Source organism: Grampus griseus, assembly GCF_964374135.1.
Source record: "Grampus griseus genome assembly, chromosome: 10".
NCBI classification, from domain to species: Eukaryota; Metazoa; Chordata; class Mammalia; order Artiodactyla; family Delphinidae; genus Grampus; species Grampus griseus.
The window spans coordinates 57,477,397-57,492,300 of NC_139004.1; the positions used below are offsets into that span (position 1 = coordinate 57,477,397).

General features: G+C 35.1%; 1 protein-coding gene across 1 annotated transcript in view; it reads right to left on the minus strand.

The window, feature by feature from the left end:
- TOPAZ1 (testis and ovary specific TOPAZ 1) overlaps window positions 1-14,904 on the minus strand; it is a gene marked incomplete at its 5' end in the record, with an annotated part of 66,892 nt that overhangs the window by 19,889 nt on the left and 32,099 nt on the right. Inside the window, 4 exons of the mRNA XM_082663509.1 lie at window positions 718-784; window positions 6,978-7,093; window positions 8,805-8,897; window positions 9,103-9,254. Of these exons, the coding sequence (XP_082519635.1) occupies window positions 718-784; window positions 6,978-7,093; window positions 8,805-8,897; window positions 9,103-9,254 (428 nt within the window). The remainder of the gene's footprint in view (window positions 1-717; window positions 785-6,977; window positions 7,094-8,804; window positions 8,898-9,102; window positions 9,255-14,904) is intronic.

Below are 14,904 nucleotides of genomic sequence, written 5' to 3' on the forward strand. Positions count from 1 at the left end.
ACAGCAATACACTATTTTACTACTTTTAGAGATTGCATTTTACAGTTAGTTGGCCATTTATGATTTGCAGCCCACACATAATTTTGGGCATTACATTTCTTCTACAAAAGGCGCTACAAGGTAAATTTCAGTAAACTTACTATCTTCCTATTATTTTCAATTCTAAACTAAGAAAGTTTCCCATGCCAACAAAAAATTGTTTCAAGGATATAAATTCTAATTTAGACTAGATCAACAATTACTAGAATGAGTACAAAAATGATCTTAAATTAAAAAGTACAGTCATCCTGAAAGTCCTCTATTTCTTATTCAGACTTTAAATGCTTGGAGAGTACACAATGACCTTGGCTTTACCCTGTCATGTCACATACTGCAGCCACCTATGGATCTCGACAAGAAAGCCAAGTCATTTGTGCACTGAGGGAGTCCGCCTAGTGACAAGAATTAAAGGCTAAGCTATAGATTATTATAGCTTAACATAAGTCAATTTTAAACTGAACTATTTCGAGAATTATTTTTAGAACAGTTCACAACTCTAGAAATTATGTTTGCATTTCAAAGTATTAACCTGCAAAAAATTAAACTTCTTTTCCTTCTTTTCTCTGTGTAACAGCCGCATTGTAAAACTTTTCTAAAACTGGGTTACTATCCAAAGTTTCTTTGTTGTTATTGGTTTTCGGAGATCCCAGAAATTTATTTAAAAGATAAGCAACATACCTCTATTTCATTCAAGGCTGACTCTAAATCACACTTCCAGTTCTTTATAAACTGCCTCATCTGTAACCTTTAACAATAAAAAAGGGTTAATTATGTTCATCACCCAAAGAATCAATATTGGTCCTAATTCATCTGTTCTATAAATTATACCTAAGAGACTGGAGAAAGAGAAATATACTATAAAAATTATTCAGCGCTGAAGAAAATGGCGACTGCACAGATACCTAACTTATACTATTTCCTCCTAAACCACAGGCAACGAGGAGGAAAAAGCAAATTCCACATGAAATCATACCTTCATCCTAACTTGAAGACAGAGAATGTCAAAACTTTAAGATAATTGTGATTAAAAAGAGAAAAAAATTAAATCACAGCACTTGATCTCTACTGCTCCCACTTCACTCTCACTGGTCCATAAGGATTTGTGGCAAGCAAATACTGACCAAAACAAAACAAAGCAAACAAACAAAAATACTTGTAGGGGAGAACCAAAAAGGGAAACTACCAGAGGGACCTAACATTGATTAAGAACTACCATTACAAAGACAAAGTCCACACTAAATTTGAAAATGCTAAGAAAAAAACTGTCTGGGTATATTAGAACACAAACCACACAGAAGGAACTTAAAAGTTTTGTATGATTTAAAGAAAGTGATCTGTGAAATGTATAGATAGCTTCTGGGAAAGAAAAAAAGACAAAAATGAAAGGAGAAGCACACTGGCAACTGGGAAGAGGAGAAGAAGAAAAGGAGAAAAGAGGAGGGTTCCATTAAACTAACAATAGTGTGTGACAGCCAACTATGGGGTCAGTTTTGGTAATTAGTCCCGATGCTTTATAAATTATTCCAGAGCATTAAAAAGGAAGGACAAGTTCCTAATTTTTATCCGTTCATCTGTCAATGGTCATTTAGGTAGCTTCCATGTCTTGGCTATTGTAAATGGTGCTGCTATGAACACTGGGGTGCATGTTTCTTTTTGAATTACAGTTTTCGTCTTTTCTGGATATATGCCCAGGGATGGGACTGCTGGATCATACGGCAACTCTATTTTCAGCTTTTTAAGGAATCTCCATACTGTTCACCATAGTGGCTGTACCAATTTACATTCCTACCAACAGTGTAGGAAGGTTCCCTTTTCTCTACACCCTCTCCAGCATTTATTATTTGTAGACTTTTTGATGATGGCCATTCTGACTGGTGTGAGGTGATACCTCATTGTAATTTTGACTTGCATTTCTCTAATAATTAGCGATGTTGAGCATCTTTTCAGGTTGGCCATCTGTATGTCTCCTTTGGAGAAATGTCTCTTTAGGTCTTCTGCCCAGTTTTTGATTGGGTTGTTTGGTTTTTTGATATTGAGTTGTATGAGCTGTTTATATATTTTGGAAGTTAAGCCCTTGTCGGTTGCATCGTTTACAAATATTTTCTCCCTGTCTGTAGGTTGTCTTTGTTTATGGTTTCCTTTGCTGTACAAAAGCTTTTAAGTTTCATTAGGCCCCATTTGTTTATTTTTGCTTTTATTTCTTTTGCCTGGGGAGACTGACCTAAGAAAATATTGCTACGTTTTATGTCAGAAAATGTTTTGCCTATGTTCTCTTCTAGGATTTTTATGGTGTCATTATATTTAGGTCTTTAAACCATTTTGAGTTTATTTTGTATATGGTGTGAGGGAATGTTCTAACTTTACTGATTTAAATATATGAAGTTGTCCAGCTTTCCCAACACCACTTGTTGAAATGACTGTCTTTTCTTCATTGAATATTCTTGCCTCCTTTGTTGAAGATTAACTGATTAACTGTGTGTGGGTTTATTTCTGGGCTCTCTATTCTGTTCCATTGATCAGCATGTCTGTTTTTGTGCCAGTACGATACAGTTTTGATTACTGTGGCTTTGTAGTATTGTCTGAAGTCTGGGAGGGGTCTGCCTCCAGCTTTGTTCTTTTTCCTCTGGATTGCTTTGGGAATTCTGGGTCTTTTGTGATTCCATATAAATTTTAGGATTATTTGTTTTAGTTCTGTGAAAAATGTCATGGGTAATTTGATAGGGATACCATTAAATCTGTAGATTGCTTTGGGTAGGATGGTCATTTTAACAATATTAATTTTTCCAATCCAAGAGCAGTAGCATTGTTTTAAATTACAAAATATTGGGGACAACTTAAATACCCATCACTGATTGAATAACCTGAAGTATATCCATAAAATGGAGTACTCTGCATTGTTTAAAAGATGACAAATTTCTCTATGGACTGATTTAGATTGATTTCCAGGATATACTGAGTGAAAAAAAGCAAATTAAAAAAAAAGAGCATTATTTTCTACACTATATGTAATAAAGAAGTAGATATAAGAAAATACATACACATCTGCTCATTATAAGAGGATAAAACTGAAAGACTGGTTACCTCCAGTATGTAGGTGGAAAAGAGGTAGAGAGAAGGATGAAATGGAAACGGTGGAGCAGGAGTAAACTGGAGTAACATTGCTCATTCCATCTTTTTAGTACAGCATTGACTGTTAGAACAGACAGCAATTTTTCACATACTTCCCTAAATAATTCAAACCAACTAGGATGTGGGATAACTGAAAATATAATACAAACAGTAATAAATAAACCTAAATGGTCTACAAATGAATAATCACATTGAATGGGCATAGGAAAAAAAAAGAACTAAACAAAATAACTTAGGAAGCAATATTTTGGCTGAATACTATAATAACCTTATACTAAAAATGTACTAAATTTTTTTCCCACAGAGGTATGGGTTAGCAGTTCTGAAACTACTTTTTGTGGATCGTAAGACTGAATAAATGAGCAAATATATTGTAGATAATGAGAGTCAGGTTTCTCACTGTTGGAGAAAGAATTTATAAATATGAAAAAGGGATGGCTAAGATGAACCTGTAGTGCTGGATTCGAATCAAGCTATCAGTATGTACTCATGTTTTTTGTAATATATATAAAAATAGAGAAATAAATATATATATCTTGTGTGTGTATGTATGTTGTGTATACATACATATATTTCCTAGCCCTGTCCACTGAGAAGACCTGGCTGCAATAATACTCTAGCAGCAATGAACACATTCAGGTCTTGGTTTTGAAATACCATTCTCTAATAAAAGGAACGAGAGCTCCTTGGAGAAATGGTTGCTGCCAATGTTGGAGCAGGGAAAAGAGAAGATGAGACTTAATTCTGAGGCTTCAAATAACACAAAAGTGGTAGAAAAACGAAAAAAAAAATGATGAAAGGATGTAGGAACAAACCTGAAGGAATTCCCAAAGGTCAAATTTGGAACAATTTGAGCAACAAAATAAATAACTATATTATTAGATTATAAGTAACCCATAGAATAAAATAAATAGCCATGAGTTCACATTGACATAAATTTTGCATAAGTAAATAAATGGAGAAGGGACAGCTCTTCTTTACTGAAAAATTCCAATTAATAAATGTAGAAAAGGGAGGGACTTCGCTGGTGGTGCAGTGGTTAAGACTCCACAATCCCAATGCAGGGGGCCTGGGTTTGACCTCTGGTCAGGGAACTAGATTCCACACGCATGCCACAACTAAGAGTTCGCATGCCACAACTAAGGAGCTGGTGAGCTGCAACTAACGAGCCCACCTGCCACAACTAAGACCTGGTGTGACCAAATAAATAAATATTTTTAAAACCCCCCAGCAATAATAGCTATTTTAAAAAAAGGAAGCATGCTATTTAAAAATAAATAAATAAATGTAGAAAAGGGACTTTCTTGGTGGTCCAGTGGCTAAGACTCAGCACTCCCAATGCAGGGGGCCCGGGTTCGATCCCTGGTCAGGGAACTAGATCCTGCATGCCGCAACTAAAGATCCTGCGTGCCACAACTAAGGCCCAGTGCAGCCAAATAAATAAATAAAATTCTTTTAATGTAGAAAAAATGGGGAAAATACAAAATCACCATTGGGTAAATACCACAGTAGTAACCTGTAGTAAACAGCCATTGAAGAATACTAAAATTAATGTATGAAGTTTTGAGGAGAAACAGCATAATACATAATGCTAAAGTCTCTTCCCCAAGATATTTATTCATTACAATAGGACAAAGAGTAACTTTACAGTGTAGAAACTTGGCAGATAATCTTTTTAACTAAGTGATAAAGGTTAACTTAACCAGTAATAAGATATACTGCACCATGTGCATCCTACTACAGTGCAATATGATCTGTAGTGAGTTAATGGATTTATACCAAAATTAATTTCCTAGTTTTGATATTGGCACTATTATTATGTAGGATGTTAACATGAAAGGAAGCTAGATGACGGGAACATGGGAATTCGCCACACTAATTTCTGCAACATTTTTGTAAATCTAAGATTATTTCAAAATACAATTTTTAAAGTCAGTAAATGTATGTTAACAAATTTCCTAGATTATATACACACCTAAATTTTCACTTATGTCCTGAATATAAATGTCAGAATTCTTTGTAGTAGCCTTATTCACTGAAAGCGAAAGTCTTTCAAATGAACTACAGCTAACTAAAAATTATAATCAAAATCAAAATAAGAATGTCCATTAAAATTCACTTCCCTGTCTAGAAACGGGTAATTATTTCAAAGAACATCAGAAGATATAAATTCAAATATAAAATAATAAATACTAAATTTTTTTTTTCCTTCTGCCTTGGGGCTGGGTCCATATCCCCAACCATGATCTACACATCTTAACTACCCAGAGTTATTTTTAAATTTTCTCCTTCACTAATAAATAGGCCACCAATGTTAATACCTCCTAAAAAATACAAGATAACTGTTTTGAAGCAAGCACACAGGAAGGGGGAGAGTGCATAAGGATACAATTTTCAAACTTAGGGGTTACCAAATAAATTGTCATAATTTTCATATGCAACATAAATAGTATTAACTATCACTAAAGGAATTTAAAAAAATCATAGAACCTGAAGAACCTTAAATGTGCCTTAAATGCTGGTGTTTGAAGGGAAGTAGTATAATTAGAGCTGAAATTCCCTAACTGCACTATGGCATCCAGAGCACTAGAGCAAATTCACAGGGGCTCCTCAGGTCATTTTAAATTTTCAAGCGACATCTGTCAGACACTGTCAAACTGCTATTAACTTGTTTGGATTTAACTACTTAATAAATGGTACTGTTAATGTATTTATTTTGGCCTCTGGACACTGTGAACCAAGAAAGTTTGGAAACCTCTGTACTAGAGGATAATAAGAAATGAGATAAAAACAACTGTGGAAGCTCCTCTGAAGGAGGGAGCTTTCTGGGCACTCTCAAGGACTTTGGTGGTTGATATCATTTGCACTTTATCAAATTTGATTTTGTTAAAAAGTTACAGTTCATTTAAATACTTAAAATTTGTATACTTTCCTCTATGTATGTGACAGCATAATAAAAATTTTTATAGAAGTCATGGCTTTCCTTTTTCTCAATACAGGTATATTATGGTACTACTCTTACAATTAGTACAGGTTTTTTTTTTTTTTTTAAGGCCTTTGGAGGCCCATAAACTGAATAGAGAAAGTGAACAAGTAAGAGAAAGAATGAAGGAGAGGGCTTCCCTGGTGGCTCAGTGGTTAAGAATCCACCTGCCAATGCAGGGGACACGGGTTCGAGCCGTGGTCTGGGAAGATCCCACATGCTGTGGAGCAACTAAGCCCATGTGCCACAACTACTAAGCCTGCGCTCCATAGCCCGCAAGCCATAACTCCTGAAGCCCAGGCACCTAGAGCCCATGCTCTGCAACAAGAGAAGCCACCGCAACGAGAAGCCCGCGCACCACAACAAAGAGTAGCCCCGCTCACCACAACTAGAGAAAGCCTGCGCGCAGCAACAAAGACCCAACACAGCCACCGATCAATCAATCAATAAAAAGAATGAAGGAGAGACATTAAAGTATTTTATTTAATGTGGCAAAAAGTGAGAGAGAAAAAAGAATTAAAGTAATTTGTATACACATAAGAGAGTGCATTAAGTAGAATCAAGTAAGTTATGAAACAGAGCAAGGGAGACTTTACATTTGATCTGCCAGGCACTGAGATGAAATCAGGTACTGAAAAAGATCTGGTGAGGCTGGCCAGGAGGGTTGGCTAGAAGCAGCTGATGACAATGTGACTAGGCCATAGCCAAAGGAAGGAGAAGGGCTTACGGTGAGCATATGAACAATAATAAGTGCTTTGCCTTCATCCTTTTTAAGTCCCCACCAAAATACATATATTTTAGTCCTAATTATAGTGATTCTTCTTACCTGGATTTCATTTCCAGAACTTCAGTTATTTCTTGCTTGGAAGCCTGTACTTGGTATAAAAGCTTAATAATATAGTTAAAGTGTTCTGGGTCAAGTACCATCCCAGCTTCAACAAGCTGTAGAAGAGGGAAAACAGTAGTCATTCTCATAAAAATATGAGAGTCAAAACCAATGTGTGTGGAAAAAAATGAGACTGATGGAAGAAGTGTAACATGGAGACAAACAGAATTAAAATTCATTTTAAAACTTTGAAGCATATTTTTCTTCAAATATTTGAGAACCACAATAAGACTGCTTACATCAAGAATTTAAAGCAAAAATGAAAATAATACTTTTGAATGCAAACTTGTATATTCTTCCTGTTCTCCAAGTTAGCTCAACCACTTTATCAGCTGTACCTCATTTGGTACTCATTCTGTCTTTTAGTAAGTATAGCACTGGTGGTTGTACTGTATCCCTGATGATAAAATTCCTGAGAGGTATTAAACTGAGGTTTTCTACAATGACTACAGGTGAGCAGTAATTTCTTTTCATTTTTTTAATTTTAAATTTATCTATCTATCTACCAGTTTTGTTGAGATATAACTGACATGCAGCACTGTATAAGTTTAAGGTGCACAGCATAATGATTTGACTTACATACATCACGAAAAGATTACAGTAATTTGAGTGAACATCCATCATCTCATATACATACAAAATAAAAGAAAAAAATTTGTTTCCTTGTGATGAGAGCTCTCAGGATTTACTCTCTTAGAACTTTCATAGAGAACACACAGCTGTGTTCATTCTATTCTTCATGTTGTATAATACATCCCTAGTTCTCATTTATCTGATAACTGGAAGTTTGTAAGTTTTGACCACCTTCATCCAATTCCCAATCCCCCCACCCCCTGCCTCTGGTAACCATAAATCTGATCTCTTTTTCTATGAGTTTGTTTTCTGAAGTATAATTAACCTACAACACTACGTTAGTTACTGGTGCACAACATGGTGATTTGATATTTCTGTACATTACAAAATGATAACCATAAGTCTAGTTACTGTCACCATACAAAGATACTACATTATTACTGATTATATTCCCCATGCTGTACATTTCATCCCTGTGACTCATTTGTTATGTAACTGGAAGTTTGAGTAATTCTTGATTCAAAAAATTTCCAGGCAAGTAACTTTGTCAAGTTTTGTAATATGGTACTAGAGGTATTCACTGAAATATTTGTTCATCTGCTAGAGTGGTTCCAATGCTGCTTCCTAAAGAGAATGGGTGAGAATTGGGTGTTTTCCTGCTATTAAGCCTATTCTGAAATGAATGGCTGGGTAGTACCAAATACTAGGAAATATTCAACAACAGTAAAAATTTTAATATACCTTTAAAAAGCTGTAAAAATTTTTGTTTTTCTTTTTGCTTAATGCCAAATAGAAAATTAACTCCTTGCCACCATATTCTTATCTATCTGCTTTGTTTGGTAACAATGTCCTATTTATACATTGATTTGTGTATTTACTTTTGTTATATATGACCTCAAATCTTTTTGAAAAAGAAAACTTTCTTTAATCATCCTTAAGAAGTAGAGATGAGGACAGTTCACGAAGCTGAAAGAAGTCACCTCGAGTGCTTACAACTATTTAATTAAGGGGAAGCCCTGTCAGTCACTGGAGTCTGTTTATAAACCCTATTTTGGGAGAAAAAGAACATTTCTGAAAACAGAATTCTTTGGCATTAAGAATGTGAGTAAAAGGCAATTTAAGAGTGTAAGCAGAAATCATTATTTTCTTGGTTCTTCAGTATTAGAGAATAAAAGGCATAAAATGAAATCATACCTTGCAAAAGATATCAATTAAAGCAGGTACAGCATTCCTTAATTTCATAGTTGCCACACACTCAAATGTTTTTAGTAATATTTTCAGAGCAGGCTGGATAAAACAAAAAAATTACACTCATTTTCATGTCTTCTTTCAGTACACCTTAAGTTTCTCAAATTCGTTTATGCTGAAAAACACAAGTGTTCTCTACGAAGTATTCAACAAACAGAAATGTAACTGCTCAATTATACAAACAAGAAATATAACAGATACATTAACTTAAAGTATTAGAAAAATATATTTTCAGGTTACTTACCAGCATTTTAACCATTATGCTGAGGCTCATGACCTGAAACACTTCTCTCAGTAAACAATGTTTGAGTAAAGAATTGAGAAGGTTATTTACCACTTGTAGATCAAAGTGTATACCCGGAGGGAACTTTCTGTAGTACGCCATAAACGTGTTTACTAAAAAGGAAGAAGTATATGTTAAAGTTATTTGCTGCTTTTAAGATATTCATCTTTCCTAAATTAGACAATCTTTCCATATTTAAAGATCAAGTAGTATAAATTCATTTTCTTAAAAGGTACACTTCCAGTATCAGAAATACTTGATGAAAATAAATTAAAGCAAAAGTTAATGGCAATAACATGTTAACCAAGATGTTAGGCACTAGATTGGGAGCTAACTTATATGCTACCCACAGAAAACAGGGCCAAACTGCCTCATACATAATGGTCTAAATACGAACTCCTAAGGAGCCACACTCCCATGGAGACTTTAGGCAGTGGCCTGTTTAGGGGTGGATGCAGACAATTTTGACATATACCCCTTCTTGCTGTTTTAACCCCCACCAACATGTTGACCTGGGGATATTTTTATTCCAATTTATGATATGAACATTCTACCAAAAATTATAACATTTCCTTTGAGAAAGTAGTTTCTTAACGGACACTTGGGTTGCTTCACATTTTACTGTGAAAAATGCTGCTATAAACATGGGTGTACAAATATCTTTTGAGACCCTGCTGTCAATTCTTTTGTGTATATGTCAAGAGAAGAATTGCTGGGCCATACAGTAACTCTATTTTTAATTTTTTGAGGAATTGTCATACTGTTTTTCCACAGTGTCTGTACTATTTTACATTCCTGCCGATAGGGTACAAGGGTTCCACTTTCTCCACACCCTCACTAACACTTGTTTTCTGTTTTTTTTCGATAGCAGTCATCCTAATAGGTGTAAGGTGGTACCTCAATGTAGTTTTGATTTGCATTTCCCTTAGGATTGGTGATACTGAGCATCTTTTTACATGCTTATTGGCCATTTGTGTATCTTTGGAGAAATGTCTTTTCAAGTACTTTGCCTATTTTTGACTCAGGTTTTGTTGTTGAGTTTTAGAGGTTCTCTGTATATTCTGGATACCAATCCTTTATCAGATATATGATTTACAAATACTTTCTCCCATTCTGTGGGCTGCTGTTTTATCTTGCTGATATTGTCTCTTAATGAACGAAATTTTAAATTTTTCATGAAGTTCAATTTGTCTATTTTTTCTTTGTTCCCATTGTCTTTGGTGTCATAGCCAAGAAATCACTGCCAAATCCAATGTGTGATGCTTTTGTCCTTGTGCTTTCTTCTCAGAGTTTTATTGTTGTAGGTCTTACATTAAGGTCTTTAATCAATTTTGAACTAATTTTTGTATATAGTGTTAGATAAGGGCCCAATTTTATTCTTTTGCTTGTGGATATTTAGTTTTCCCAGCACTAAAAAACTATCCTTTCACTAGTGAATGATCTTGGCATCCTTCTCAAAAATCATTTGACCATATATGTGAGGCTTTATATCCCGGCTGTCTATTCTAGCCCATTGGTTTATATGTCTGTCTTTATGCCAGTACCACACTGTTTTGATTACTATAGCTCTGTAGTAAGTTTTCAAGATAGGAAGTATGAGTCCTCCAGGTTTTTTCTTTTTCAAGATTATTTCGGGACTCCTTGGGGATCACTTGGGAAGTAATGACATTTTTTTTTTTTTTTTTTTGCAGTATGCGGGCCTCTCACTGTGTGACCTCTCCCGTTGTGGAGCACAGGCTCCGGACATGCAGGCTCAGCGGCCATGGCTCGTGGGCCCAGCCGCTCCGCGGCATGTGGGATCTTCCCGGACCGGGGCACGAACCTGTGTCCCCTGCATCAGCAGGCGGACTCTCAATCACTGCGCCACCAGGGAAGCCCCTGACATTTTAACAATACTAAGTTTTCCAATCTGTGAACATGGGATGTGTTTCCATTAATTTATCTTTAATTTCTTTCAGCGATGTTTTGTAGATTTCATCGTACAAGTCTATCACTTCCTTGGTTAAGTTAATAAGTATTTTATTCTTTTTTATGCTATTGTAAATGGAATTGTTTTTGTAATTTCCTTTTCAGATTGTTCAATATCAGTGTATAGAAATGCCCAGATATGGCTTTTTAAATGTTGAGGTAGTTTCCTTTTATTCCTAGTCTTTTGAGTGTTTTTATCATGAAAAGGTGTTGAATTTTGTCAAATACTTTTTCTGAATCAATTGAGATGATCATGTGGTTTTTCCCCTTCATTCTGTTAATGTGGTTTATTATTCTGATTGATTTTTGTATGTTGAACTATCCTTGCATTCTAAGAATAAATTCCACTTGGTCATGGTCTATGATCCTTCCAATATGCTGCTGAATTTGGTTTGTTAGTTTTTGTTGAGGATTTCTGTATCAATGTTCATAAGGGGTATTGATCTGTAGTTACCTTTTTGGCAGTTTCTTTATCTGGCTTTGGTATCAGGGCAATGGTAGCCTCAGCCTCATAGAATGAGTTAGCAAGTGTTCCCTCCTCAATTTTTGGGAAAAGTTTGAGGATTGATATTAGTTCTTTAAATGTCTGGTAGAACTCACCAGTGAAACCATTTGGTGCAGGGCTTTTCTTTGTCAGAACATTTTTGATTACTGATTCAATCTCCTTACTAGCTGTAGATCTATTCAGATTTTCTATTTCTTCATCATTTAGTCTTGGAAGATTTTGTTTTTCTAGGAATTTGTCCATTTCATCTAAGTTATCCAATTTGTTCGGCACACAATTATTCACAGTATTCTCTTATAATCATTTTTATTTCTGTAGAATTGTATTATTGTCCCCACTTTTTTTATTTTAGCAATTTCAATCTTCTCTCCTTTTTTCTTAGTCCATCTAGCCAAAGATTTGTTAATTTTGTTGGTCTTCTTGAAATAGCAGCTTTCAGTTTTATTGATTTTCTTCTCATTGTTTTTCTATTCTCATTGTTCTCTATTTCATTTATCTCTGCTCTGATCTTTATCATTTCCTTCCTTCTACTAGCTTTAGGTTTAGTTTGTTTTTCTTTCTCTAGGTTCTTAAGTTGTAAAGTTAGGTTGTTGATTTGACATCTTTCTTGTTTTTTAACATAAACATTTATACAATAGCTATAAATTTCCCTCTTAAGTACCATTTTCACTCCATCTCATAAGTTTTGGAATGTTGTGTTTCATTTTCATTTGTCTCTAAGTATTTTCTGATTTCCCTTGTGACATCTTCTGTGATCACTTGGTTGCTTAAAAGTATGTTCGATTTCCACAATTTTGTTAATTTTCCAGTTTTCTTCTGTTACTGGTTTCTAATTCCATCCTGTTGTGATCAGAGGAGATACTTTGTATAATATCTATCTTTTAAAATCTGTTGAGACTTAATTTGTGGCCAAACACATGGTCTATTGGGAAGATGCCCCATGTGCTCTTGAGAAGAATATGTAAACTACTGTTGTTGGGTAAAGTGTTCTGTATGTGCCTGTTAGATCTAGTGGGTATATTGTGTTGAGTCCTCTATTTCTTTACTTCTGTCTGGTTGTTCTATCCATTATTGTGAGTGGGGTATTGAAGTCTCCAACTATTATTGTAGAACTGTCTATTTCTCTCATTAATTCTGTAAGTTTTTGCTTTGTTTTTGTTTTTTTTGCGGTATGTGGGCCTCTCACTGTTGTGGCCTCTCCCGTTGCGGAGCACAGGCTCCGGACACGCAGGCTCAGCGGCCATGGCTCACAGGCCCAGCCGCTCTGCGGCATTTGGGAGCTTCCTGGACCGGGGCACGAACCTGTGTCCCCTGCATCGGCAGGCGGACTCTCAACCACTGCGCCACCAGGGAAGCCCAGTTTTTGCTTTATGTATTCTGATCGTCTGTCATTAGGTATAAACGTTTATACTGCTGCTATACTGAACCTTTCATTACTATATATAATGTCCTTCTTTGTCTCTTGTAACCTTTTTTGATTTAAAGTCTATTCTGTCTAATATTAGTATAGCCACTCCTGCTCTCTTCTGGTTACTATTTGTGCAGAATATTTTTTCCATCATTTCACTTTCAATCTATTTGCCTTTGGCTCTAAAGTGAAAATTTTGTAGACAGCATGTAATTGGATAATGTGTTTTTATTCATTCTGCCAATCTGTGTCTTTTGAATGGAGAATTTAATCCATTTACTTTAAAAGTAATTACTGATAATGAAGGACTTACTTCTGATTTTGCTATTTGTTTTCTGTATGTCTCATAGCTTTTTTGTCCCTCATTTCCTGCATTACTCTCTTCTTTTGTGTTTAGCTGATTTTTTGAGTGAGTTTTAACTCCTTTTTCATTTCCGTTTGTGCATATTCTATAGCTATTGAGGTTACCATGGGATTTATACCAGCTTAACTTCAATAATATACAAAAACTCTGCTTCTTTACAGCTCCATCCCCACCCCTTTCAGTTGCTAAGGTAACAAATTACATTTTTATATACTGTGTGCCCGAAAACATTAATTAACAGTTCTTTCAAATGCATCAGTCTCTTAAATAATATGGAAAAGAGGATTTGGACTTACCAGTCAAATTTACAATAATACTAGTTTTTACACTAATATACTTTTCTTTAAAGGTATTAGTTTCTTAAATCATGTAAAAACCAGAAAGTACAGTACAAACCATTGTTACAATAATACTAGCTTTTATAACTACCCACGTATTTACTTTTATTGAGATCCTTATTTCTCCATATGACCTCAGGTTACTGTCTCATGCCCTTTCATTTCACTTTGCAGGCCTCCCTTGAGCATTTCTTGAAGGGCAGGTCTAAAGAAAACAAACTCTCTCAGCTTTTGTTTATCCGGGAATGTCATATCAATAATGTATCCCTCAATTCTGAAGGACAGTTTTGCTAGATATAGGATTCTCGGTTGACAGATGTTTTCTTTTAGCACTTAGAATATATTGGCCTCCAAAGTTTCTGATGAGAAATCTGCTTATAATCTTATTGAGGATCCCTTGTATGTGATAATTTGCTTCTCTCTTGCTGCTTTCAAGATCCTCTCTTTGCCTCTGGCTTTTGAAAGTTTGATTAAAACGTGTCTTGGTGTGTGTCTCTCTGAGTTCATCTGAGAGTTTGCTGAGCTTCTTGGATATTTATATTTACAACTTTCATCAAATTTGGGAAGTTTTCAGCCATTATTTGCTCAATATTCTCTCTACCCTTTTCTCTTTCTCTCCTCCTTCTGAGACTTCCACAGTGTTCTGTTTCATGGTGTTCCTCAGGCTGTATTCACTTTTCTTCAAACATTTTTCTTTCTGTTCCTCAGACCTGATAATTTCCACTCTCCTATCTTCAAGTTATCTGATTCTTTTGCCTGCTCAAATCTGCCTTTGAATCCCTCTAGTGAATTTTTCATTTCAGTTATTGTATTTTTCAACTCCAGAATTTTTCTGGTTTCTTTTTAGGTTTCCTATCGCTCTGATATTTCCATTTTGTTCACACATTATTTTCTTGACTTTCCCCACATCTTCCTTAGTTCTTCAAGCACCTTTAAGACAAATGTTTTAAAATCACTGTCTAATTTATCTGCCATCAGGTCTTTTACAAGGATAGTTTCTGTTGATTTATTTTTTCCTTTGAATAGGCCATATTTTGCTCATTTCTTTGTATGTCATATGACTTTTTGATTGAAAAGTGGGCATTTGAATCCAATAATGTAACTCTGGAGCTCAGAATACATATATTTTAAAATATTTGAAGCTAATAGCTTTTTTCAGTTTACATAAACAAATTTTTAT